At 33.7% G+C, this 27288-nt stretch overlaps 1 protein-coding gene across 1 annotated transcript in view; it reads right to left on the bottom strand.

Annotated features, from left to right (window-relative positions):
- The window catches only part of LOC132554811 (neurogenic locus Notch protein-like), a 79170-nt gene extending 52775 nt beyond the window's left edge, over positions 1 to 26395 (bottom strand). The window contains exons 1-3 of the mRNA XM_060219125.1: positions 26332 to 26395; positions 16639 to 16717; positions 338 to 471 (exon numbers count right to left, since the gene is read on the bottom strand). Of these exons, the coding sequence (XP_060075108.1) occupies positions 338 to 471; positions 16639 to 16717; positions 26332 to 26383 (265 nt within the window). The 5' untranslated portion in view covers positions 26384 to 26395. The remainder of the gene's footprint in view (positions 1 to 337; positions 472 to 16638; positions 16718 to 26331) is intronic.
- Between the last annotated feature and the right edge of the window lie 893 nt (positions 26396 to 27288).

The raw sequence follows: 27288 nt of genomic DNA, 5'->3' as shown, positions 1-27288 counted from the left end.
AATTCAACACGGATCACACTCTACTTTACTTTAAATATTATTAATAATTCTTACTGTAAATTACTTTATCATGTAATATTTACTTATCATATTCTGTTTTAAAATGTTTTAAATTTTAAATCTCAACATCTTCATCATTAATTTCATATTTCATAATTCTATTGATTTACAGTAAAACATTTAAACTTTTGAATCAAAAAGTTTACAAGCAGCTTTAGCACAATTCTATATGGCTGAATTTTATGGAATATAACAAATAACAGATTTTCAAAAATGTGTTGAAAAATATCTGAATTATAGGTAAAATAGGAATATCTGTAAATGATGGCACACTTACCTATTTTACAATTACATTCAGGCCTAAAGTTGTTGTCTTGGATGACAATACAAGTTCCGTTATTAAGACAGAGATTGGACCCCCAGCAAGGATTATCATGTTGACAGTATTCACCAATGAACTGTTCTCCACAACTGTAAAACAAATAATGGTACAGTTAATTGATACTTAAACTAATAATCAATAAACTTTCAGGATAAAATAAGTCAGGAAGAGTTATCTTTCTTTTATCATCTGCTGTGTTATAGTAATGAGTTATCTCCCTTTCCTCATTGAATAGCAGTAACAAAATTGACAATAACTTCCACTACTGAAATGCATCAAATATAAAATGTAATAATATTGATAATGATTTTCTCTAATGTTCCTCACTGCTTTCAGTATGTGTTTTAAATGAAATCAATTAATTTATGAATCAATAACTCTTATGTTCTTAAATTTTTGCCATACCAATTCATTGACAACAATAAAATGACAACAGTTCAATATAAATCTTAATTTAAAGAAAATTGTAACAATATATACTGACACCTGCAACTATAGGGTTATAAGGCAGAAATAAGTCTGTGTGAAATATCCTTGATGGGACACCTCTATATACATAAACTTGGGACTCCCAGTAAGATACTTGTTAGTGTTTCACCAGAGATATGATAAATAGCAGTGTAGTGTTTACCTTTCTTAAGTCTATCTGGAGAATTTTGTTGAGAGCATTGAGGCACTAGAGAAGTAGACCTAAGGTACCCTCTCCATCCCCTAAAGTTTGTAGTGTCCACCACAAGTGGCAAAAACCAGAGTTTGATCACTTCAAACACCATGGTCACTCACAAACACCACAAACCACTTGGTCTTATCAGAAGACCTTCTGTACAAGGCTTCTAATTGGCAGGACTACTTTTATACAAAAAGGTGAAGGTTGCTATATCTAAAACATATCTATATCTAAATATAACAAGTGAACATAAAAGATCTGCATGTTCTTTCTTCACATTGCCTTGACTAGACTTAATGATTGATCAGAATATTTGAGTTATGGGAGGACATGCAGTCGGCAACCTCTTGATATTGGGGAAGTACCCATATATTTTTTGGCAGAGTTATTTAAAATGATTTTGGAATTCCTTCCCTGTATTTGGGATTACTCTCACGTCAATGACCTTATACAGTGCAAACTTAATGTGTATCAAATCTCCAATCAATGAATAGTTCAGTTTATATAAAATGAGAATTAGGTTTAGACACAGATTGGGGACAGCAACCATTTATGTATCAGAAGACTCAGATGTTGTTCTTACATGTGATTGAGCTATGTATACACATTAAAATTCTGAAGTTGCAGAAATTCTGAAACACAGAATTAAGAAAATAATATTTAGGAACTTTTCACATGAGATTTTGATACAAATTCCATTCCTTCTGTTATAACATGCATAATTACACAAGTTCTATAATAGGTAGAACATGACACACCACATTTCGGTACTCTTCTTGGTGGAACCTAATGTAAATCCCAAACTCCAAAGGTACACAACTGTCTTCCACCGATATTAAAAAGTTTTCCATTTATCATTTAAAAGAATATTTTATGTTTTATAGGTTTTCATTTTATTTACCTGACAGTAAAATCTATCAAATTATAACAGAAAAGAGCAGAAAGAGTAATGTTATAACTAGAGGAGTTATCTCCCTCATCACACAAAAGCCATTATATAACAATATATCAGTCCCCCTCCCACCAACAACACTCTCTTGTCAGTAACTAACAGATCACAGATAAAGGTGTGGCTGGATTTAACCTCACCTGTCCTGTCTCACCTGTCCAATCAATAACCTAGAGGAGTTGTCTCCCTCCTCACACAAAAGCCATTATGTAACAATATATCAGTCCCCCTCCCATCAACAACACTCTCTTGTCAGTAACAAACAGATCACTGTTGTCCTCCTCAAAGGTGTGACTGGACTTGTCTCACCTGTCCAATCATACAACCCTACCCTAGTCTTATTTATACAGTAATGTGTAAACTTATTGTTCAATTAACACCTTTATCAGTGAATCATGTACAGGTACTGTTAGAAATGGATGACCAGTGGTCACAGCTTGACCACTTGATGTCAGAAGCATGGGAATAGTATGCACTCTTCATAGGATCAAAGTCTGTCTGCTTTATATTCTACTTAACACTTAAGCTTTCACTTAGCAAGTGTCAGACTCAAGTACTTAATTAACAACTATCACATCACTGAAGACATCATTTGACAAATACAATTGTGTATCACGCTGATCAATAAGTGAAGTGTTTAGATCTGCTGTGAATGTTCCTTGTGGAGTTATCAAATATATACACACAAGTCTTCTGAGAAGGAGCAGAACTATGTACCAAATATACAAACGATACCCATTGGTCTTTTAAAATGAAGCGATAACACTTATTAGATTTATAACAAATGGTATGCGTTATTGGGAGAGAGCAGGACGTTGTGTGGTGGTACAATTATACGGAATATTATATAGGAATTACGCTACAAAAACGTAGATCTGTATCTGTGTGTTATATCACCCTGATTAATTTACAGACAACACAGGGTCTCACACACTCATCACTCCTCCTGATTAGTGCACCATACCTCCTCTTATCTTACCTAAGCTTGTACATGGCGGCAAGATTGTGATGCCGATAATGTTTTAAATATCAACTAACATATAAGCAGATCCATCAAAGTCAAAAGAACGTTTGACTCTGTGAACAGGGAACATGATCAAATGGCAGCATGCACTCACAGCCAAGTTCAAGCTTTGTACATATTATGATGTAACCTCTGATACCGATGTCTTATAAGACATCTTTACTTCACATTGCCTATTATACATACACATATGTAGTAACTTGTCATAGACTTTTTTCCTGGTAAAGTTATTGAAACGCTAGTCATACACATACCCCACATACTGGTGTTGTCTTACTAAACTGTACCCCTGTATAATCTATCCCATCAAAGTGTACAACGCTGTTACTAAATCACATGATAGGTGTGCTTCAATGTTAAAAATATTTTTTGTAAAGAATTAAAAGTACTGCATTATCTGAACAAAATCACCTTCTTTCAGAGAAAAGTGATTGTGGATAAACATGACATTCTTTGAGATCACCTGAGATTTGAAAAGGAAAAAATCAATTGAATTTTGGGACAAGTGCACCTCCCCATGTAGATTTTAATGTTTCTTTCAACCAATTTTGATTTTACTCTGTCACAGCCTACTGGTTTCTTGATTGATGCCTTATTTGATACTGTCAAACATGAAGTGCATATTATACAATTAAACATCCCTATTACATAGTCACTGTATGTTATATCCCTATATTACTACTGCCACATTGACACAATAATGTAACATTATATAGCTATATTATTACTATAGTATTGATACATCCATGTAATAATGTATGTAAATATCTATATTGTCATATTGATACAACTCTGTAATACTCTATGTATATATCACTATATTACTAGTGTCATATTAACACATCCCTGTAACACTGTATGTATATATCACTATATTCCTACTGTCATAATGACACATCCCTGTAACACTGTATGTATATATCACTATATTACTACTGTCATAATGACAAATCCCTGTAACACTGTATGTTCATACAATATTACTGGAGATTTCCATCATGTATACACATAGCATGTCTATAAGTACTAATTGAAAGTAGACAACACCCTTGAATTATTTATTCCAAGATTCATGCAGTCTAGGTATCATGTACAAATTATCTGTCACTATATTACCAAGTGTTACATGCACCATCTAGCACCAAAACATCCAGTATGTAACTGGATTCTAACAACAACAACAAAAAAAATCACACTACCACAAATATGACAAGTAGATGAGAAAGTTATCAAAAATCCTTTATTTAAAGATAACTAACAATCTGTGTTGATACTGTTTTAAACAGTTTTAATAGACAATATTTTGAACATAAATTTTAATCTTATAATGATAATACAGATACCTATGTTTTACATTGTGTACAATATTAAGTATATAATGTACAACACAACATTTTCTTTCATTTGTATGAGTGTACATAATAATAAAACATATTTCATATTCAGCGTTCTCTTATACAGTGCAGTACTACATTGAATACAGTAAATTTATTATACATTGTATTTTAGATACAGTGTACTTATAATATAATGTATTTTAAATATAGTGTACATATGATGCATTCTGTTTATGATACAGTGTGTTTGTATTTTTAAAACCGTTATGATGCTTTGAATTTTTGATAGAGTATAGTTATGATATGTGATACTTTTGCTATGTACAGTAGTTACATATTAAATGAAATGTATGAAATATTGTGTTTTGCTTTAAACAAAGAAGTTCTTACTTTGATTTCTAATAGAGATATTTTAGCAGACAATAACCGTTAAAGATACCTACAACCTTAGGTAGTCAGTAACTGTATATTTACAGTGTAGAAGAATCAGCCAATCAGATGTCTTCCTTGTTATCTCAACGACAGGTGCTCTCACAAGTGTGTGACCCAGAAACTCTACTATGAGTCTAGAGGAGCAGATTTTATCATTTTACTATATGTTGGCTGCCATACATGAATATGATGTATGTACATGCTCCATGATTTATACACAGTGCTTATGATGTACTCGAATGATCAATCCTTCATTTCCCAGTCCACATAAAGAAACAGTTTCCAATTCAATTATCACCCAGGTAAAACATCCTTATTCCCAAGGTCCATAAAACCCTATCTCCATTATTTTCCAAGTCCATATATCCCTACCTCCATTTTTTTCCGGGTCCACAAATCCCTACCTCCATTATTCCCCCAGGTCCTCAAATCCCTACCTCCATTATTCTCCAGGACCTTACTTCCCTATCCTCATTTTCCCCCCAGGTCCACAAATCCCTACCTCCACTATTTGCCAGGTCCACAAATACCTACCTACATTATCCATCATTGAAATAAGAAATGATAAGTTTGATATTACTGATTGGAATAACTTCACTAAGAATTACCTACAATGAAAATACAGAAAACTGTGGATGATAATTCATATGAAAAATACATCATTTTTCATTCAAACCTTAACCTAATGTTTCAAACCTTTGGTTAGTCTGCAACAACATAAAATCCAGGTATGCTTCAAACCCTTGGTTAAACTACAACAATTTGGACCATTGCTTCAAACCCTTGGTTAAACTACAACAATTTGGACCATTGCTTCAAACCCTTGGTTAAACTACAACAATTTGGACCATTGCTTCAAACTTTTGGTTAACTTGCAACAGCTTACACCAATGCTAAAAACCTTTGGTTAACCTCCAACAGCTTACCCCAATGCTTAAAACCTTAAGTTATTCTGCAGCAACTTAAACCACTCCTTCAAACATTTGATTATACAGCAACAATTAGAACCATCTTTCAAACTTTTGATTATCCTGCAACAATTTGAACTACTCCTTTTAGATTTTTGGTTATAATTGAAAAAAATAATATTTACCATATTCTATGTCATCTATGAGACCATCCAATTGCGCTTATTTTATTTTCTCAAATACTTTTCTATTTTCCGTCACCAGATTAATGTGTGAGAATTTTAAAAATAAAATCCTTACAAACATGGATACAGATTTATTATCTAAATTCATGTGATATCTTTTTTACATTTTAGTCTGGTATCTTGCATCATTTTGGTTTGCATTATAACTTTAAAAAATACCAAGCAATTAAAAACAGATAAATATTAAGATAGTATTTCAATTTTGTAAAAGCTTTTAAAGATATCTAAATGCGTCATTCTATTAACTAAAATGTCATTATTGACAGGTGATTCTTGACAGGTCAATGTTGTTCATGAAAGCTATATACAGCGGCACTTATTCTTGATTCAAAATCAACGTACAGAAATTCCTCGTAAGCACTGAGCGTTCTTAGTTATCAAAATTATATAAATGAGCAAGTTGGGTGTTCTAAGTACCAAATTACAGGTGTAAACAAAAAATGTTTAAAATTGGAAAAGATAAATGATTGATATCAATGTGGGTCAAAAGATGCAGTCAAGCTGAAACCCTGTACACCTGAAGTTAGATAGTACACCCTGCCAGCATCAGGCAGGTCAACCACCACCCGTAAAACAATGACCGTGACGAAACGTTACAAAACCGCACACACGTCAAGGCCTGATACCATCGCCCCATACCTCTGCAAGGGGAACCGCCACAGAAAAAAAATGTCAGGAACCACAAAGGCCTTCAGGCTTATCTTGACAAAAAATATATTTGTTAGGAAATACTTAATTGAATTTGAATGCTACAAAAAATAAATCCTAGTGTTTGCCATGCCTTTAGGAAAGATTTCATACATATATATACCTTATGTGTGGTGCTAACATTTACAATTTTGGCTGTCAGTCAAATTGTGTATGAACCATACAATCTGTTAAGTTTTACGATTCATCAAAAAAGTGTAGAACAGGTGCATTTCAACTTGGTAGTCAAGTTTTTCAACATTTTATTGTCATTTACACCTTTTTATACATGGCTCTTCTCCATTCCAAAGGTAAATTTTGCAGGTGCACCATTTTAGACCTCGGGGATTTTCTGTGCCTCATCATCCAAGTTCAACAATGGAGGACATGCCTTTACAATTATAGGGGTCATCTTTACATTAAATACCATCTCGGGGGTCATCTCAGCATGATATATATATGGCTATGGAATGTGGCACATCAAACAGCATGAATCATACACTGCATGTTATACTGTTGCAGTAGGTTAGACATGTTTTCTCTACACAGACTAGAAACAAACAAATAGTAAGTTACAGCAGTCTCTGAGTACTAAAAACAAAAGATGGCAGAATGCCTGTGGTTTGTTTACAACACAACCATTTATAGATCACACATATGTGTTTGTAAACAATGGCCAACCATTGTCTATGATTAAAGGAAACAAATGAACATATGTAAAATAAGCCAACAATATAGGATTCATATTTCATGTGAAACCATCCCAAAATTAATTTTAAAAAATTGTCGTTTTTTGTTATTTGGAAGTTCTGGGTGTCACCTTGTCCTGTCATGTCAGTTAGATTATGCAGTAATTCTAGCTTCTGCATCTGTCTGTTTTATTTTTGTCGATAAATAACATAAAACTTCAAGAATCAAGAATTCAAGAACCACTGACTCACTCACTTATGCAGTTCTTTAGTTTTGCAAAAAGGCGTTCTACTACATGCTGTTCTTTTACTGGTTGGTGGAAAATGTTTTCATTAGACGTCTGGTGATGACTTCAGCAAAGTAAGTTTTCTCTTACAAAACTTAAATCCATGTTTAATATTTTCAGCAGATTCGGTGTTAAGAATATGATCTCAGAATAACAAAGCAAAAGTTAAAGTGTAGGAATAAATTCCATTCAATGGAAATAAGCTTTTGAATATTCCTATGCCTCTTAAGCATAACTTAATGATTACCGAGATAGAACAGAATGATACTTAACCTGAAACCCTATTCATGAGTATGATGCATTACAATTTGGTGACTAAGTAATGGACTAGATTAAAGTGATAATAGCAATAATGCTGCTAATGAACTTTTAAAATACTAAAATGAAATAATAATATTACCAATAAAAATGTACAGATCAAATGGTGTTTTCCTGAAATATTTCCTAACAATCACCATTCGAAAAGTACATCAGTGTAAATGTCAAGTCACAAAATACATTAGTGTAATTGTCCAATCGCAAAATACATTTGTGTAGATGTAACAAAAATAACACCCACAAAATATAGAGTTGAGATGATGCCAAAACAATGCTAGAGTTGAGCTAAGGCTACCAATCATTGTTAGTTTTGACCTAGGACTCCCATGCATGCAGTGTGGACCCTGGACTTCCAAGTGTCATTATTTTTGACCTTAGACTTTTTGCATGCTATTTTTGACCAAAGACTCCCAAGAATTATCGGTGTGGACCTAAGACTAAAATAATGCTAGAGTTGAGCTAGGGCTCCCAATCATTGCTAGTGAGGACCAAGGTCTCCAAAGCATTGCAAGTGAGGACCCAGCAATCTCAAGCATTGCTAGTGAGGACCAAGATCTCCAAAGCATTGCAAGTGAGGACCCAGCAATCCCAATCATTGCTAGTAGGGACCAAGGTCTCCAAAGCATTGCAAGTGAGGACCCAGCAATCTCAAGCATTGCTAGTGAGGACCAAGGTCTCCAAAGCATTGCAAGTGAGGACCCAGCAATCCCAATCATTGCTAGTGAGGACCAAGGTCTCCAGAGCATTGCAAGTGAGGACCCAGCAATCTCAAGCATTGCTAGTGAGGACCAAGGTCTCCAAAGCATTGCTAGTACTGGCCTATAGACCAAGTATTTGCTATTCCAAGCAGTGCTAAATTTTAGCTAAGTTAAGACCCAACTGTTCAGCTTAATTGCTGTAAAAAATGGTATATGTATACACCCATATCAATATCAGTGGTACTCCAAGTATCTTAATGATGTAGATCTCATAGAATATGGCGTAGATAGCTTTTTCCTACCAGTGGTAGTGATAGTAGTTTTATATTTCAACTAGAATTCTGAAACAGCACAATACATCAAGACTTCTAAATTAATGCAAAGTTTTTCAAACAGAATAAAAAACTCAATTTTAGGTTTTTATTGAACATGTTCTTAACAATATAAGAATACTTAACATCAAATTTGACGTTAGATCTCCGGTCAGAGATTCTGGCTTGTTATAGGGGAGGGAGACCTACGAGGACATCAACTAAATGAGATACCTGATTTGAGCTCAATCTCTGTACCTGACCACTGCTGTGCTGCTCCAGAGATAACATGGAGAAGTAAATATTGACTGGGATGATAATCCGCCACTCATCAAACAATATTCTACCAATCAGATCACCAGAGTGACCCAAATCTGGGGCTCAATCTCCCATAAAAACGCACTCAAGTATTGTAAAGGAACTTCAGGCCCTTTGACCTATGTGTCTGATAAGGGCCAGACTAACAACGAAAAAGCCTGGCAAGCTTTGAATTCATCACAAAACTCTCCTCTAACATCATGTAATCCTCTGGATTTATATGGATTTTCATGTGATTTTACACCTAGATTCTTCCAAGATTCAACAGAACAAAATATAGAATAAGATATTCATAAACAAACTGAATACATAATTAGTTTGAAAAGCTTGAAAGCTTGATACTGATTGATTAAAGCCACAGTTTATCATATAACTAATGTAAACCCCCCTGGACAGTTGTTGTTTTGGTCAGTCAACCATGTTCAGTCATCTAAGTGTTGCCAAACATTCCTATAAAAGCAAATCTAGAGGTAAAAGCTTTGAGTCCAAATTTTTCTAAATCCCACTAAATTAGAGGTCTACAGGACTTCTATTTACAGCATCAGATTTGTTTTGCTTCTATTTTGTCTACAGAAAATTATTGTATTAATTGATCAATACACACGATCTAGTATTAAATCTAACATGTTAACGTTTTTACAAATACAAATCTTTCCTTTATAAATAATTCCAATTGCGAATTTATGTTCTAAAAACATTTAAAATTAAAATCTTTTTAACCAGTCACACAATATCTGTACAGTACAGTCATTATGGTATTCTAAGGAGCTTCACGTTGATCTAACAATCAACAGTGAAATTAATGATGTTGGCACACGAAAAATATCCTTACCACCCTTCAATTGTAAAGACGACAGCTGCTCACAGAATCGTTCTAATAGGTAAAGTCAATAGAATTATTGTTAAGCGGGACTACTATACATTTCTCCTATTATTGTTAAAACCGTTAACAAACTGCAGCCATTATTGAGGCATACTAGACGTACTGTGTGGTTCTGTAGAGATATTTAATTGTCCAATCTCTTAGGTAAATCATTTTATCAAAGCAATCCAAACACTTGGTTATCACAAGGTGTTGTGACAAACCTTGACAGTACACCAAACATAGATATCTTTTCTTTTTTTTTTTTACACACTTTTTTTCTTTTCTTTTCTATTTCAAATAAATACCTTATCAATTACACATAGAACTCAGTAATTCAGTGAATTTTTATTGGAAGTGTCTATCAATACTCAATCATAGGTTTGCATGTTATTTTTACTGGAATCACATGTAATATACATCAAAATGTGTTCAAACACACGCTTCATGTCACATGAACAAGAACTTATGAACTTAAGGAACTTAAGGAATCTTGCATTAGTATCTACAACTGCCTTCATTAATTCTATAATGTCTGATAATCTGGTTTTTTCCTTTAACTTCTCTTCAGACAAATTTCTTATTTCACCAATTAGAATATAATGATGAAAAAAGACAATTCTATTGTTATGTCTGTTTAGTTTTCTTTTGACCTTTTTGACCATCTCAAAAATGCAGGACATTTGTACGGTTTCACTTTCCCAGTAAATCCGGCAATTAAACATGATCTAGGCAGATGTATGCAAAATTCATTCAACCAGGGACGTATGATTCTGTATCATACACCCCTGATTCAACCATCTTAAATGACAAAATATGAAATGGTCACATTTCATCTGTTTTGTTCTACCAATTAGCAAACTTGCAAATCAATGTATGAAATGGGGCTTTCTATCCAGCACATTCAGGAAACAGCAAAACAAGAAATGTTTTAAAATGGACAACAAATTGACAGTAGAAAGAAATTTAACAGCTCAAATACTGGATCCGATCTGCCTAAATGTCTACAAAAAAATTAGTCGTCATTGTATCGAATCTGCAGACGATTCCTTAAGTCAATCAGTACAGCAGAGATCTTAAGGAATATGTAGAATTCTTTAATGCCACTGTCACGTCAATAACCATCAAGTTCTCATAAGAAAACAGATTCCACAAAACATTAAGTAATCAATTGTGCGTGACTAGTGCAATTCATCCAATCTATTGTAGTACAACATCCAAGACACACCTGTTAATTAGTAAATACACAGGTAATTACGCAGTATCTATCACATCAAACACTCATAAATCTACATTATAACAAATCCTTCGACAGGTACAATTTTTTTACCAGATGTCTCAAATATAGGGTTAGTGGCAATGCTATTTCAAACAATCATCCTTAGTGCTATTAGTAGTTGTATGGGTTTCTGATAAACAACCTTCATCCCATCAAATAACTTCATGTCAAACACATCTAAACTGGAAGCTGGCACCAATACACTTTACACAAAAGGGTCACACTAACGTCCCAAATCTATAACCTCTGTCTAACTCCAGCACAGCAGATAGACTGCAAGGTATAGACCAGGTAAATGACATACCTGTTCAGGTGGGCAGGACATGGCGAGGAGGTGCAGATCTAACACTGCCACCACAACACTAGACAGACTGTACCCATCAGTCACACAACCCATTTAGGTGGCAATTTAACTATCAACTAATACATTACACACATAGATGTTTCAAAGTCACAAATTCAAAAACATTCCAATTTCGGATGCTGATATTTGATAGTTAGAATTCACACATGTTGTGATTATTTAAAAGCAAGGAAGTATACTGACTCTCTTTAACTTCAAATATTCCAAAATTCATTTTCTTCAGTCCATTTAATCTATACCAAATAAAGTGAAGTAACCTGTATATGTCAATGTGGATATGAAATCTTACATGTCTAAATATCTAATATATTTCAACTTGATTTTAAGAAATGCTTCAGAAATGCAGTCTGTAACATGATAAATCATAATAGTGTAAAATAGATAAGAAATAAGACAATATATAAAATGATCACGTTTAAATCTTATTTTAAAGTACTATACTTTAAACTTAATGTGTGCAGTTTAGAAACCATTATTATAAAACTATCAAAATACATGAAATTCATATGATATGAAGAAGCTTAAGTGGTATCTTTTAATCTGCATTTACAAGCTACATACACAGTGAACTATTTACCCACTTATTCTTCTCTTTATTTCTATATAAATAGCTTCAAAGATTGTGTGACTCATACCTGCACACTTTAATATGTATATTTCAACAGTATTTACATTCTCAGTGAAGCATCTTACTATCATCACTCAGACATTTCCCAATGAAAGGAATACCAGGGTTTAAGTAGGTGTTAGTAATCTCGGTGAAATTGTTACTTGTTTGCTGAAATATGCAATACAGACAACAGTACAGTAAAGTAGAAAAGGAAGAGACTTCAAACTGCTTGTTACATTGACTTGAGATGACAGGTATATATCATAGACTACATATGATACAAGTGTAGCCTGTCACCGCTGGGTTCGAACTAGTGACCCTTCAGTATCTACGGCTCAACTAAAGGAAATTCCCACTGAGCTGGAGCCACTAAGGCAACCTGTACTTGAAATTTCTACATAAGTACACATATGAAATATTAATCTACCAACAAAACAATGAAGGACTATCAATATTTCAAGATTCTGAAACTATAAATCAATTTTTCCCATAGCAATGGAAAAGTAAGCTACTCTTGGTGCTGCTGACTTTTAAACTCAATAATTTGTCTAAAGAAAACAGCATCTTAAATACAGACGTTTTGGCCATACTACGCGGCAGATCTATACCAGAACTATGATTTTTGAAGTGAAGCTAAGGTAGCCAGTGAAACATTTGTTAAAGGACAATATTTTCAGAAAAGATATGGGGACATAATGAAGTTGCCAAATGTAAAATTATTGCAGGGAACAGATTGGAATTATGGCTTTCCCATTCTCTTATTTGATACCTCAACACCTCCATGTTTTCAGAAATATTCCAAATATGCAATACCAATAAGAAAAGGGTCATATGAGCTCCTAACTTTCAGACTTGCACCAGAAAAATTAACATTCCTTGACCTTTTGGGAAATATAGGATGTACAACTTATTTTCATTTGCTTTATTAAATTCCTGCCCCCCAAAAAAGGAGAAAAAAAAGGGGGGTGGTGGTGTTGGGGGGGGGGGGGTCATTCCATACATATACATATCATTAAAATGTTTCCATGTAAGAAAAGAAAGGCATTTGTAGTATGGAAAAAATACATGAATATATAAAATATCAGGTTTATAAAATTCCTCTAAGAGAACCTCAGACATTTAAAAGTAAAATGCAAGTCAGTAGAAATATTGCCTAATGAAAATATCACTATGAATAGTTAAGATAAAATCTTTTATCTAGCAAATAAAGTGGAGGTAACATTAAAATCCTCATTTTTTTTCTAAACCCTTGTACGTGATAATTTTCTTTCATAAAGGAAAGAAATTCAATCTGGGGATCATACAAAGGCATAGCGATGGATAAAAAGTCATGTGACATGTGTGGTGGGTGAAGTGGCAACCCCTATTCGTGTCATGGCATTTCCATCTACAATACCTGTACACAGGTCCCTATAGCTACCAGGCAAACAATGGAAGACCCGACAGATGGTATCATTGTATGGGGCCCTACCTAACACCTGTCTGTGGGGTCACGACTGGTCGCACACGTTCAGTACACCATATCCTACTACCCCAGGTACAGCTGGTCACAGTCCACAAGTGGAAAGACAAGGGACTTTGAGAGTGTCTTACCTGTAGGCTTAATGGGGCCATGTGGTGTAAAATTTAGAGAATTTTAGAAAGCTAATGTAGACTCAGTACAGGTGTTTTGATATATATCGATGGAAACCATTTAACAAATAGAAAAATATCACCATTCAGATGAAATGTAAAATATTTTAACATTCCAAAAAATTTATGCAATATTCACATTATCAGGTACCTTTAATAATGAAGTTTTGAGAATTTAAGTATATTGTTAAAAAAGAAACATCAATCATATTGTTTTTCTATTCCATTTCCGTCGTTAATATATCAATTTAAACTGCTGTAATTATCCAACGTGGACAGAGTGTTAAAATCAATCTGTGATTAATATTCTTTTGTTTTTGATATAAAACCTAAAAAAAATTTCCTAAGAGTACTTACAATTCTATGAACTATTTTATGAATGATGGATACGATAATGTGACATACCAGCTGACATGTAAAGTTACTATACAATAGTTGTATTATATATATAACGTACCATTAACTCCAACAATAGTCATTAGTGATGTAAAATTTATTCTTACAAATGTATGTTTAAGTCATTCCAAAGTTCAGGTCAGTCTAAAGATTATGTCAGGAATATGACCTACTCAATAATTCCGTACACATATATGCACTATAATGCACCACACTTATCACAAACCTATATCATTGTTAAAATCTTACTATAAATATTGTCTGTTCCAATTTATATTGCCATTCAAGGCTATCTTTAAGATTGTAGATCTCATGACGTCTGCACCGACAACAATGACTTGCTAAGTATATATGTCCAACTAAATATATCGGGCTAGTTCAGTCCACTTTAAAATTATTTACGACTTTGGCATTTAAATAAATAATAAAAAAAAAATCAGTGATTATTTATCAAGGTTTGCATGATTAGCCATGCTACATACAAAATTGTTTGAGCAATTGTAATGTTTGAGTGTCATTCTGCCATTTGTGATTACAGCGAGTCTGAAAATCTACAGAATCGTAGCTAAAAGCTAAGCCCCCACACTAGGCACTGTGATTTAACAACAAAGCAGTAACTTCCCAATAACAGAGGTACAATAAAGGATTAGACTCTTGAATTGATAGACGAGTTTTACACTAAACAAAGATTAGATAAAGTTAATAGATTTGTTTAATATATTTGTTTTAATTTGTAATCTGGTTTCTTAAATGATAACATATTTTGGTTTTCAAATTTTCAACAAACAAGAAACATAAAACAGCCAGATTTTCCCTTACAAGTGGGTTATAAGGCTGTCATATACTTATGGTTCTTTTCAATATTTTTTTTTATCTATGCCTATCAGTATGTTCCATGACTTTATTTTATCAACTCTAAACAATCAGGGTTCTTTCAGACAAATTTCATGATCTTCACAGCTGCGTTAGAGATATTACATAGCTAAATTGTTTTATAATCTGTTCCATATGCCTTTTACATAAAGGAAACTGTGTTCAGAACAGACGCTCTGGTTACAGGACTTGTGCATCATCAAGACCCATGACAGATTTTTCATGAAAGTTGACTTCACATTATACTTCTATATATTAGGGGTGAAGTACTGTCTGTATTTTGTTTCTTTACAAGAGTAGTATATGCCAGTGATAGTTAAGTTCTGTATGCATGAGAACTTGTACACAAATGGCTTTTAATTTCCACCCAACCATTTTCTGTTTTCTATACAAATTCCCTGTTATATTCCTATTATTGCATCAACAGTAGATGCTTTCACACGGAAGAAACAACTGGACAGGGTTGAGAATTTCGTGTAAGAATCAGGCCGGAAGTTATTGTGTTAGTTCGTATGAAGGCTACATCTGATGCATGCTACATTCTGAGAAAAACCTAACATAAACAAGGAAGATAAGATGTGGCAATACTGGACAACCTGGAGCAATAAATGGAAATTTGTTTAACATCACAGACACTTTTTAATACCATGGACCACAGATACCTGTAACACTATGGTTAACTCTGTAACACCATAGACATCTTATACCTCCATAGACCACAGACACCTGTAACACTATGGTTACCTCTGTAATACCATAGACATCTTATAACACCATAGACAACATCCTGGTTAGCTCTATGACACAATTAGATACCTGTAACACCATAGTTACCTCTGTGACACCATAAGATACCTGTTTAACCATGGTTACCTCTGTGACACCATAAGATACCTGTAACATCATGGTTACCTTTGTTACACCATAAGATACCTGTAACATCATGGTTACCTTTGTTACACCATAAGATACCTGTAACATCATGGTTACCTTTGTTACACCATAAGATACCTGTAACACCATGGTTACCTTTGTAACACTATCAACACCTGTAAAACCATGGTAACCTCTGTACCACCATCAGATACCGCTTACACCATGGTTACCTTTGTGATACTACCATATTTTAATCTACCTACGAGTCTCAGGACAAATGATTCATACATTTCTAATATGTCCGGTTAAAATTTTTAAATGTCTCATTATTTTCTTGTGTTTTGGTGGAAAATGTCTGGGCATTTTAAAATGTAGATAAATCACTGCACTATAGACACCTGTAACAATATGAACACTGTACTACCATGTACACATAGTTAGACACAATTATTCCAAGAACACCTAATGTATCTATAGCAGTGTGGAACACTTACCTGCATAAGGACTGTCCATAGTAAACTGTGGTACACACTGCACCATTCCTACAGGGGTCGGGGTCACATGACGGAAATGCTGCAGAAAGAAAGATCACAAAGTTAAAATCAAAGCATTATCTCGTGACACTAGTTGAAAATGTATCAAGATTTGTGAATTCTCACAAAGAATTTAATTTATGATTCAATGAAAATATCTAAGGTTTTCAATTATATACAGGGCACAGGTTTTAACTTGAAAAAAAGAGATAATTGCAATTTATTACCATTAGATAGAATATAATTTCAAATGGGTCACAACAATAGGCCTCAACTTTGTAATGTATGTAGCATGGGGAAAGTTCTGATTTTTATAGTATGAACACCTAACTATCAGCATCCCATGAGGAACTGTATGCATCCAGAATGGATAAAGGACGTCCAGAATGAATAAAGGACATCCAGAATGGATAACAGACATCCAGAATGAATAAAGGACATCCAGAATGGATAAAGAACAGCCAGAATGGATACAGAACATCCAGGATGAATAAAGGACATCCAGAATGAATAAAGGACATCCAGAATGGATAAAGAACATCCACAGAATGGATAAAGGACATCAAGAATGGATAAAGGACATCCAGAATGGATAAAGGATATCCACAGAATGGATAAAGAGCAGCCAGAATGGATAAAGAACATCCACAGAATGGATAAAGAACATCCACAGAATGGATAAAGAACAGCCAGAATGGATAAAGGACATCCACAGAATGGATAAAGGACATCAAGAATGGATAAAGAACATCCACAGAATTGATAAAGAACAGCCAGAATGGATAAAGAACATCCACAGAATGGATAAAGAACAGCCAGAATTGATAAAGAACAGCCAGAATGGATAAAGGACATCCACAGAATGGATAAAGGACATCCAGAATGGATAAAGAACAGCCAGAATGGATAAAGAACATCCACAGAATGGATAAAGAACAGCCAGAATTGATAAAGAACAGCCAGAATGGATAAGGGACATCCACAAAATGGATAAAGGACATCCAGAATGGATAAAGAACATCCAGAATGGATAAAGGACATCCAGAATGGATAAAGGACATCCAGAATGAAAAAAGGACATCCAGAATGGATAAAGAACATCCACAGAATGGATAAAGAACATCCACAGAATGGATAAAGAACATCCACAGAATGGATAAAGAACAGCCAGAATGGATAAAGGACATCCAGAATGGATAAAGGACATCCACAGAATGGATAAAGAACAGCCAGAATGGATAAAGAACATCCACAGAATGGATAAAGGACATCCAGAATGGATAAAGGACATCCAGAATGGATAAAGGACATCCACAGAATGGATAAAGGACATCAAGAATGGATAAAGAACATCCACAGAATGGATAAAGGACATCCAGAATGGATAAAGGACATCCACAGAATGGATAAAGGACATAAAGAATGTATAAAGGACATCCAGAATTGATAAGGGATCAAATACTCAACCCAAAGTGTGCATCCTGGACAAAATGGTATAGCATGCAAACACTCAAAAATAAGACTTGATCCCACTCATCAGGATGTGAGGACTTATTACTGGTATATTACAGGATTTCTTAAAGTTTGAATTGTTAGAGTACTGACATTTATTTCGAAAACATTGTAAACTGAGATAGATAAGGATTTTTCATATGTGAAATATGTTATAATGACATGTATAATGGATACATGGGTTCTGAGTCTTCAAACACCTGTGTAACTCATGATCATGAGTCACTGCATAAGGTTCCTCTATCATCATTTCCTCAATACTGTTACTCGAGAGTCGCTGTATAATGTCCATCTTCAATCCCTTCCCATATAAAATTACTCAAGAATCACTTTGAAAGTCCCCCCTCCTCCCTTCCTAAAAGCAGTTACATACAAGTCACTGTATAAAGTTCCCTTCTGTCACTTCCTAGTAAAGCTACTCAGGAATCACTGTACAAGGTCCATCTCCAATCTTTGTATATAGTTTGTAACGAGGTACTATAGTAGGTCCCTCTCCACCCTTTCCCAATACAGTAAAATGAGATACTCTGTAAGGTCCTCCTCTCACCCAATAGTTACCCACAAATCATTGTATAAGGTACCCCTAAAATCCCTTTCCAAATAAAGTTACTGATCAAGAAAGGTTCCTTTCCCCTTTCACCCCCAAATGGCCAAACAAAGTTATGCCCAAGTCACTCCATAAAGTACCCTTCCCATCTCTTCATCAACAAAGTTACTACCAACTGAGCCACTGTATCATCCCATCCCTTCCCGAATACAGTTGCTCACAAGAGAGTCACTGTAAAAAGTCCCCCTCCCATCCCTGTGTTCTGCTAGATATCTTACAACCATTTTTAGGAAGCGTGGGAAAGTCTACACGAAATGCAGACAAACAACAAATCATCAACAGACTTGTTTAATTTAACATAGAAATGTAGCCATCTTAATTTTGGGGATTACTATGCCATACATAATGGCTCGAGTAGACTGTGATAGGAAGTGTGTATCTCTAAATTACAGTCTCATCACCTGTGGAGCTGGATTCTTTAATAAAACACTACATGTATGCAAGTTAACTACACAAAACCTATTTTAGTATAAATGTATGGGGTAATTAGGTGATACCATAACACACTGCCTTGGTTGATATAATGTTAAGTGAGTGCCATGTCGTTGAATATACCACAGAGGCCTTTGTATATCAGCTAATGATGGGTAACATAATCTTATATTGTTTTATTGTTAATTACATGTAGCTGGCCTATAAGGTGAAATCCTGATCCTTTTTGAAGTTGTATCAAAACTGTATGCAGTGTTGAATATTGTTCAACATGTAAAAACTAGGAAAGTCAATCAAATATTGGAATAAGAAAATGATTTCTGAATATTCCTTTTTTCTTTTTCCATTCTGAACAGAGTTTTGTATGCTTAAACATCAAGGTATAATTAGTGTTCAAAGTTTTACACATCATGACAGTAACTGGCCTAAGGTCACCGCTACCCAGGTAAATTTCGCACGTGAGCCATGCACGTGAAACAACAGAGATCAAAGTGGCACAAGCTGCAATATTGTCTTTAAAGTTCGGTGTTATAGCACTGTTGTCCTGCCAAAATTTCAATTGGCACATCCATGATGATGTACTTTGTGAATAGTCATGACCATGTGGACACATTTCAAAAGAAATCCTTACTAATTTATGTAAAACGAAGTGTTGAATGAACCATCATTTAAATATTAGCTTCTATTATATATTCAGTTTGATGTCTTGTTGTTTTCAGCCTAATAACAAAAGATGCTGTTGTACTGGGTTTGGATTCAATGTTATTTTTGTTAAAGTGATAATAGTAAAACAACTAATGTTATAAAGTACATGTACTACCACAATTATCACATTGAAAAAGTCGTTAATATTTGTTTCAATAACATTGCTATTTCCAAGTTTTAAAATATGAGAGGATGAATTTGTGTCTTCTTTTTTTTATTATTTCCCATAAACATTTTCTTGTGTTTTTTTTCATTTTTGTAATAACAGAGTTTAAAAACAAGACAAATAAGCCTCGAAATTGGTCTTATTTTTTACCAACTAACATTTGCAGTTAAATTACCTATATACTATGACTGTCATTTTGCGAGGGAAAAAAAAAATGCAAAAAAAAACAAAGCTGTTTTAGATAACATTTTTTTCCACACTGGTATTTATCCAAAAAATCATATTTTCAATAATCATTGGTTTTTTCGAAAAACCATGAAAATTGAGACCCATGCCAATGATAATCTATATTATTTTCTAATTGTAAAGTAATTTTCTATCAAATTGACATTCCCAGTGTTCATATACTAGTCCATATTTCCCCCCAAAATTACTGATGATCAAATAAAGCCATCAATCCAAAACCATTTCAAACTCTCTCTCTGACCTACTTCTCCCTGTAGTTCTCTCTGTTTCTCTCCCTTCTGAAGTCTCGGTCTTTTCTTTATGGTTGTTACAATAAAGTGGAAGAATCATGAAATCATCATGATTGATGCAAGAAGTAGGACAGAAATTGATTTAAACCCTTGAAATAGTGTTTATCTGGTTACCCACTTTTCTACTGTGGCTTTTATAAGATGAATTATTAAACAGCATTATGATATTGCAAAAATCCTAACCCATTTGTAAACTGTACATGCTTGCTTTACTTTTATGTCCAAACCAAACAGGCATTTTAATGTTGAACTTTGTTACCTTCACCTTTCTATTTGTCCTTTCACTTTACCTGCACATTGATATTTTGTCACTCAAATTTACCAGCACCTTGAAACTTTGTCTAAACTCAATCTGCACATTGATATTTTGTCTCACAACTTTTATACTTGCACACTGAAACTTTATCTCTCAGCTTTACCTGCACATTGATATTTTGTATCCCAACTTTACCTGCACATTGAAACTTTGTCTCTCAATTCTACCTGCACATTGACACTTTGTCTCTTATTTTTACCTCCAAATTGACAATTTGTCTCTCAATAAAACTGCCACTTCTACTGTGTTTGACTTTCTGAACTGTCATCAAATGGCTGTCTGCAGTAGGCCCATATATGAAAATGTATATATATATACACATATCTCAAACTTTTGTATCCATACTCGTAAAGAATTATAAATATAACTAACAGTGACAAAAATTAGACATATTCTGAATGGAAGGAAAATCCACTGGATTTAAAAGGACAATAACTATACAAAATGCTTATATTGCACTGAACATGTGTGGTGTCCATTGTAAATTTCCTGTTTTTCTAAAAGATGCAACCCAAATATTGTCAAGATCAAAGCCTAAATAAATGCCATGAAAAGCCAACTATTACTAAATCAATGTTTTACATCAATAAAATTAGATGAAAACAGTAACAGAATTCCTCTGTAGGTGTTGGCGTTGGGCACTGCGATCTCTAGCATCCACAATTAAACGTTATAGCTCAATGATGAATGTCTCGTAAACGTGTCGCAGCTCAAACCTTCAGACAACATCAAATGGAAAGTCAATAACACTGAAAGCGATCTGCCACAATAAAAATGAAGAATTGTAGAAAAAATTGAATGGAAAAAAAGTGGAAAAATTTCATTATAAAATTGTGATACTGCACTAGGAATAAGAATGACACAAAGTAATGCATACATGTCAGTGTCATATTGTCGTTAACGCCCAATACGACCGATACAGTATGTTAGGCAGCGGGACAACAAGCAGAGATATCTGCTACCCTAAACCATTATAAATGTGTGTCTGCTGTGACAGTATTGATAATATGCTGGTCAGGAGGAGGTTGCTCTATCCCCAAATGATTATACTTCACATTGCATCCCATGCATTGTCTTTTTACATTACATGCATTGTCTTTACCACTGCAGTCCAACACTGGAATGACTCAGAGCGACCCACAAAGCAATGCTAGGGTTCATCAAGCTCATGAGTGTTCACCAAGACATGATTATGTCATATAATGTATGAAAGACAAATCTAGTCATGAACGGCAATGACCTATATATGTGACATACTGATCTACATTTCTTTTAATGGGGTTGTAAACCAAAACTTGAACCGGTTTGTAGGATTTTTCAGGCAAGTCCAGAATACTTATTCCAAAGTTTTGATGAATCCCTATATATAGCTAGATACTATGAAATATAGTGTGTTTCCAAACAATAGTAAGTCCAACTGGTAAATCACAAGTCCTGGACTCAAATATCTGAGTGCCCAAAAATCATTGCAGTGAAGCACTATTTCTTAACTTCTATTCTGATATGACAGCCTTTTTCATAATGAATTTATGAATGGTGAAAACTGATTTAACCCTATTCTTTTATGCGTAATGTTAAAACTTGTGAATTCAGAAAAAGAATACTATTAAATCTTTGTATGTTACACTAGGATTTGAAGTACATTATAATCCAGCACTTCATTTACATATACATATGTAGAATCCTGTATTACCATAATAACTTATCATGTAGCAGTGATTTTTGGGACACAAAATTTATTGAACATTGCTAAAGAAAAGTGTTAAAGTAAAGTTGCCAATGTGTTATTTAGACACAAAAGCAAACGAGAAATCAAATTAAAATCCCTTTCATCCTTTCTTCTTCAAATTCTTCAAAGTCACCATAAATTACAACATTGTTTTTGGATTTAATATACCTGTTACATAAATTTTGGTGCCTGTTTGCACCTTTCCTATAGGTGATGGCGTTCAACATTTCTGTCCTGAGCTAACCTAACAAAGCGAAAACTGTAAAATTACTTCCAGGGATGATAAGAATTGAGGCCAAAAAATGATAGCCATACTGATATGTCCCCTCCAGAACAGGTTCACAATAGTGAGGATGTTAATTATTTGTATCATTAACACATCAAAGAAAGGATCTTTACACCTAAATCTTTGTCAATTAATTAAGGAAATGTTATAGAGATTCAGAGCCGTAAGACATAATTGCCTTCACTTCAATATCGAATACATTTGTAGGTAGCTTGGTGAGAACCATATCAAAGATTTTCATGAAGAAATCAAATGTCCATTCTGCAAATGAAAATTTACTGTTTGAAACAAAAGATCAAATTTCAGATCAAATTTCATTCACCTTAGTATATGTATTATATAGAACTGAACTGTAACTTTTGTCATGTATGTACATGTCATGTATCCCAACACCAAAACTGGTACTTGGTAAAAGGGATTTTGACAAGGACAGTTTTGTCAGTCATGTACATCATTGCAATTTAAGTTCAGATATGCAACAGGCAGTTTATTGATGCATTCAGGGCATTTTTTAATACTTTATTATTTTTTAAAATGCCAAACTAAGATTAACATTTTTCAAGGATTTTTTACTTTGATACAACATTGTCTTTATGCCAGTCCTTGATAAGTTGACAGTAACTTTAAAGTTAAGGTACTGAATGAATACGTAACAGACATTTGTCTGTTCTTTTTTGTGTTGTTATTGTCCTATATGTGATATATTTTGTTTTGATTTATCTGTTGCCTTGCTCTAGACTACAATTACACATACAGATTTTTTTTCTGTCTTACAGCAAACAAGTTAAGGACTTCATTAAGAAATATACAGGCAATCAGGAGATATTTTGAAGGAGTGAGATCTTACAGAAATAAATACAGTATGTTTTTACACCATAAATCAGGATTTAAAGTGAAGAATGCTTTATTTATAATTTATTTATAATGTCAATATCAACATACATACATATTTTAATAAAGTGGTGAAATTAATTTCTTTTAAAACTTCCCAGATAGAAATCACTCTTTCCAATTTCTTTTATGTAATAATGCTTGTGCAAGTATGACATTTTATTTTTCAAATGATTGTATTTTTAATTATACAAGATTGTATATTACGTGACAGCTAATTTCATTTAAATTGACCTAACCATACATAAGTGTTTGATACTTATCAACAGTTTTACTTCTAATTGATTAAGTTCCTTTCAAGATACCAACATTTTAAACCATCAAACTGACAAGTGATCTGGAAAATATTTGACATCTCCACCCATTTGAACCTTCTGTTATCAGTTTTATTGGAAGTCATATGAAATTAAATGATATTTTTGGTGCTTTGAATATATCTGATAAGTTGATCTTTCAGTCATGAGATATTTAAATCAATCTTAAAATATAACATTTCCTTGGATTCTAATCTTTCTATCAAATAATTTGATAACATTTTTCTTTCTTCCTTTTACACAAATTTCACAATTCAGCGTTTATTTCAAAATAATTATGCAATTCATGATGCAAATATGGTTATATAGATATGTGTGTTCTTTGCTCACTACACAAGCATAAAAAACAAAAGTCTTTAAGTTCCTGTAAACTGTTATTACCAAAACACAGTCAGGTAGTTCTGACCTCTAAAAACCTGAAACAGTTGAGCCTTGTTGTAAAACTATAAGAAGTTGACTCTGAGTGGGTAGATCATGTAACACGATATTTTTATTCATAAATCAAATTGATTGTAGTCCATTGTAGGTAAGTTGTTGGACTAAATATGATCAACTCATTGTTATACATACTCCAACAGAATAGTACAATGACCTGTCTTTGTTGTTAATTACTCTAATCGTTTGTGATTTATTGAACTGCCATACTACTTCATATTTATTATAGTGAACTTCCAAATTCTTGTAAACAGATCATAACTAACAGGTCAGAATTCTTAAATCAAGATTTGTGTCATAGATATAGTAATCAAATTATTAATGAAATGTATTTTCATAAAAAGTTGTAACATTAAACATTTTTCATTTCACTTTAAAAAAATATGTTTTACATCTTGATATCTAGGTTTATCTGTTATCAAACTAACAAAAAGATATTTCAACATTTTAATTAGATTGTTCAGTAAACATTTCTAGGTATAACTTAAATCCAGATTTAAAACTAACCTGTGAATCACCACAATGTGCTCGGTCATTTGCCTGGATATCTTGACATATTTTCATTTCATTCCAAAGACAAAGCAGAATCCTATATCAAGTCATATAGACAGTTTTTCTTTGAAATTGTTTATTTTTGTCCTTTAAAAAGGTCATTTACTCTTTCAGATGCTGATAGTGACTTTTGTATGCCTAAATGAATCAATATTACATATTGGTATCAGATTCAGTGATATACAATTTCAAGTTGTATAACCCTATAAGCAAAGTAAATTTCAGTAACGTACACCAAATATTAATTTTAGCAGTTGACTCATATATTCACTTCAAAGGAGAATCCAAATTTCTGGAGCCAATTCATCAGCTTAGTAGATGTATGGCTGATAGTAGTATAACTGTTTTTAGGCTGCCATGGTAACATGTTTTTCCAATTAGCAAATTATGAGTATGTTCATGTCCAACATTACTTGTCTATAAACACTTACAAATTCCTGAACCCCACATTAATATTCTTGACAAAAATATTTGGAAAATTACCTTGAATAGATTAAAAAAATAGATTTTTTATGCAAATATTTCTGACACTTCAGTCCAAACATATATTCTTTTGGGTGGAGTGTGGGCTGGGGGAAAAATAGTGGGTGAAAAATGAGAAAAATGTTATTAATTTGCCATTTAGCCAATTCAAAAATTAATTCAGATAAAATCATATAATGGTTTCATCTTTTATCATTTACAAGTTTAAAAAACATGGTAAGATTTAAAGAAAAAACATAAAAAAAAAACGTTTATGAAATAAACACCATACGGTAAATTGCAATGATAGTAATGAGAAGTTCATTATCGACATATACAATAATCAATCCGTTTCATGAAAAGTTAGGAAAATATTCACCAAACTAATTAGATGTTTTTCCATATTATATAATGTCTTTTCCAACCCAAACAAAGAAAACACGCGGCAACCTGAAAAAAAGCTGTAGGGTCTTAGGCACAGTACAGCACCCATGCTGCTGCAGTGATGTGTTGTTATGTGAGTTTTCTAAACTTTGATGTGAGGTGTGTATTGGGGTTTGCGAAGTTTTTGTGTGTTCATAAATATATAATTAAACACAAAACAACATCAGCTAACACTTCAAGGATAAAATGATACATGATTGTGTCTGGGGAATCGTGTCAACAGGTGCAAACGTTAAAATGATGGGACGATCACAACACGAGTTTTACCTCCGATGGCCTGTAAAACCATGCAAAGCACTAATGCCAAGTGCCCCTGCATAGCTCCAGGGATTGAAGATTCCAAAATACACTAACTTCACATGTGTAACATTACACAATAAATCCACTGTGGTCAAAAAGAGTATATAAATCCTGGTAATTCCACTATTGTTAATTCCATATCCGATTTGAATTCACCGTAAAACCTTTTCGACCCTAATATACACTCTATGCAAAACTTTTCGCTCGTGTCACCGTTCAATGAATAACACCGTCCTACCTTATCCTTCCGCGCCTTGCGTGGGTACGCTGCCGAAATTCCTTCACAGATAAATTCTCGCTGATAATCTTTTGAGAAATAAAACATCAAAAATAAGTATCGGTGTGAATAGAATTATATATTTCTCTACCGTACTGTGTTTCTGAGCGTCAGTAACACATAAAGACTGAGGGACTATTTCTTAGAATGCTCTCTGCGGAGGTAGACAGACAGCTGCACTTTGTTGACATAAATCACAGTTTGAAGTGCAGGTTCGCGCGAGCTAGATAGCGTTAAGGCAGTCACGCTTGGATACTGACAAGATTCGGCACACGTCTTCCTTCCGACACACTTCGCAGAGTCATTGGAGGTGTGGCGTAATATATTTCTTCTAATTGGAGACATGACGCTGTTCTCAAATGTAACGGGTCTTTTTAACCACATGCTTTCACAGTAGCCTACATACCGTTATTAACGGTATAGCCTTTGAACGATACGGGATTCGGGAATACATTGCCTTGCGTGATATTTACACCACAACAGTCTAATCGGAAAAGCATGGCGAATTTCTATTCCATAATATTGATAAATTCTTGACCTTGCGATATATATCTGACAAAGTATAGTCTACTGAGAAAGTAGATCATGGCAAACAATTGAACCAGAACAGTTTTAGAATCCACATCAGTGTCTCGACATAAAAATAA

This window comes from Ylistrum balloti, unplaced genomic scaffold (assembly GCF_031769215.1).
Source record: "Ylistrum balloti isolate Yb309-2 unplaced genomic scaffold, AGI_CSIRO_Ybal_v1 Utg370444, whole genome shotgun sequence".
In the NCBI taxonomy this organism is placed as follows: Eukaryota; Metazoa; Mollusca; class Bivalvia; order Pectinida; family Pectinidae; genus Ylistrum; species Ylistrum balloti.
The sequence above is the reverse complement of the archived record's forward strand: the minus strand, read 5'-3'. Positions and strand labels throughout refer to the sequence as shown.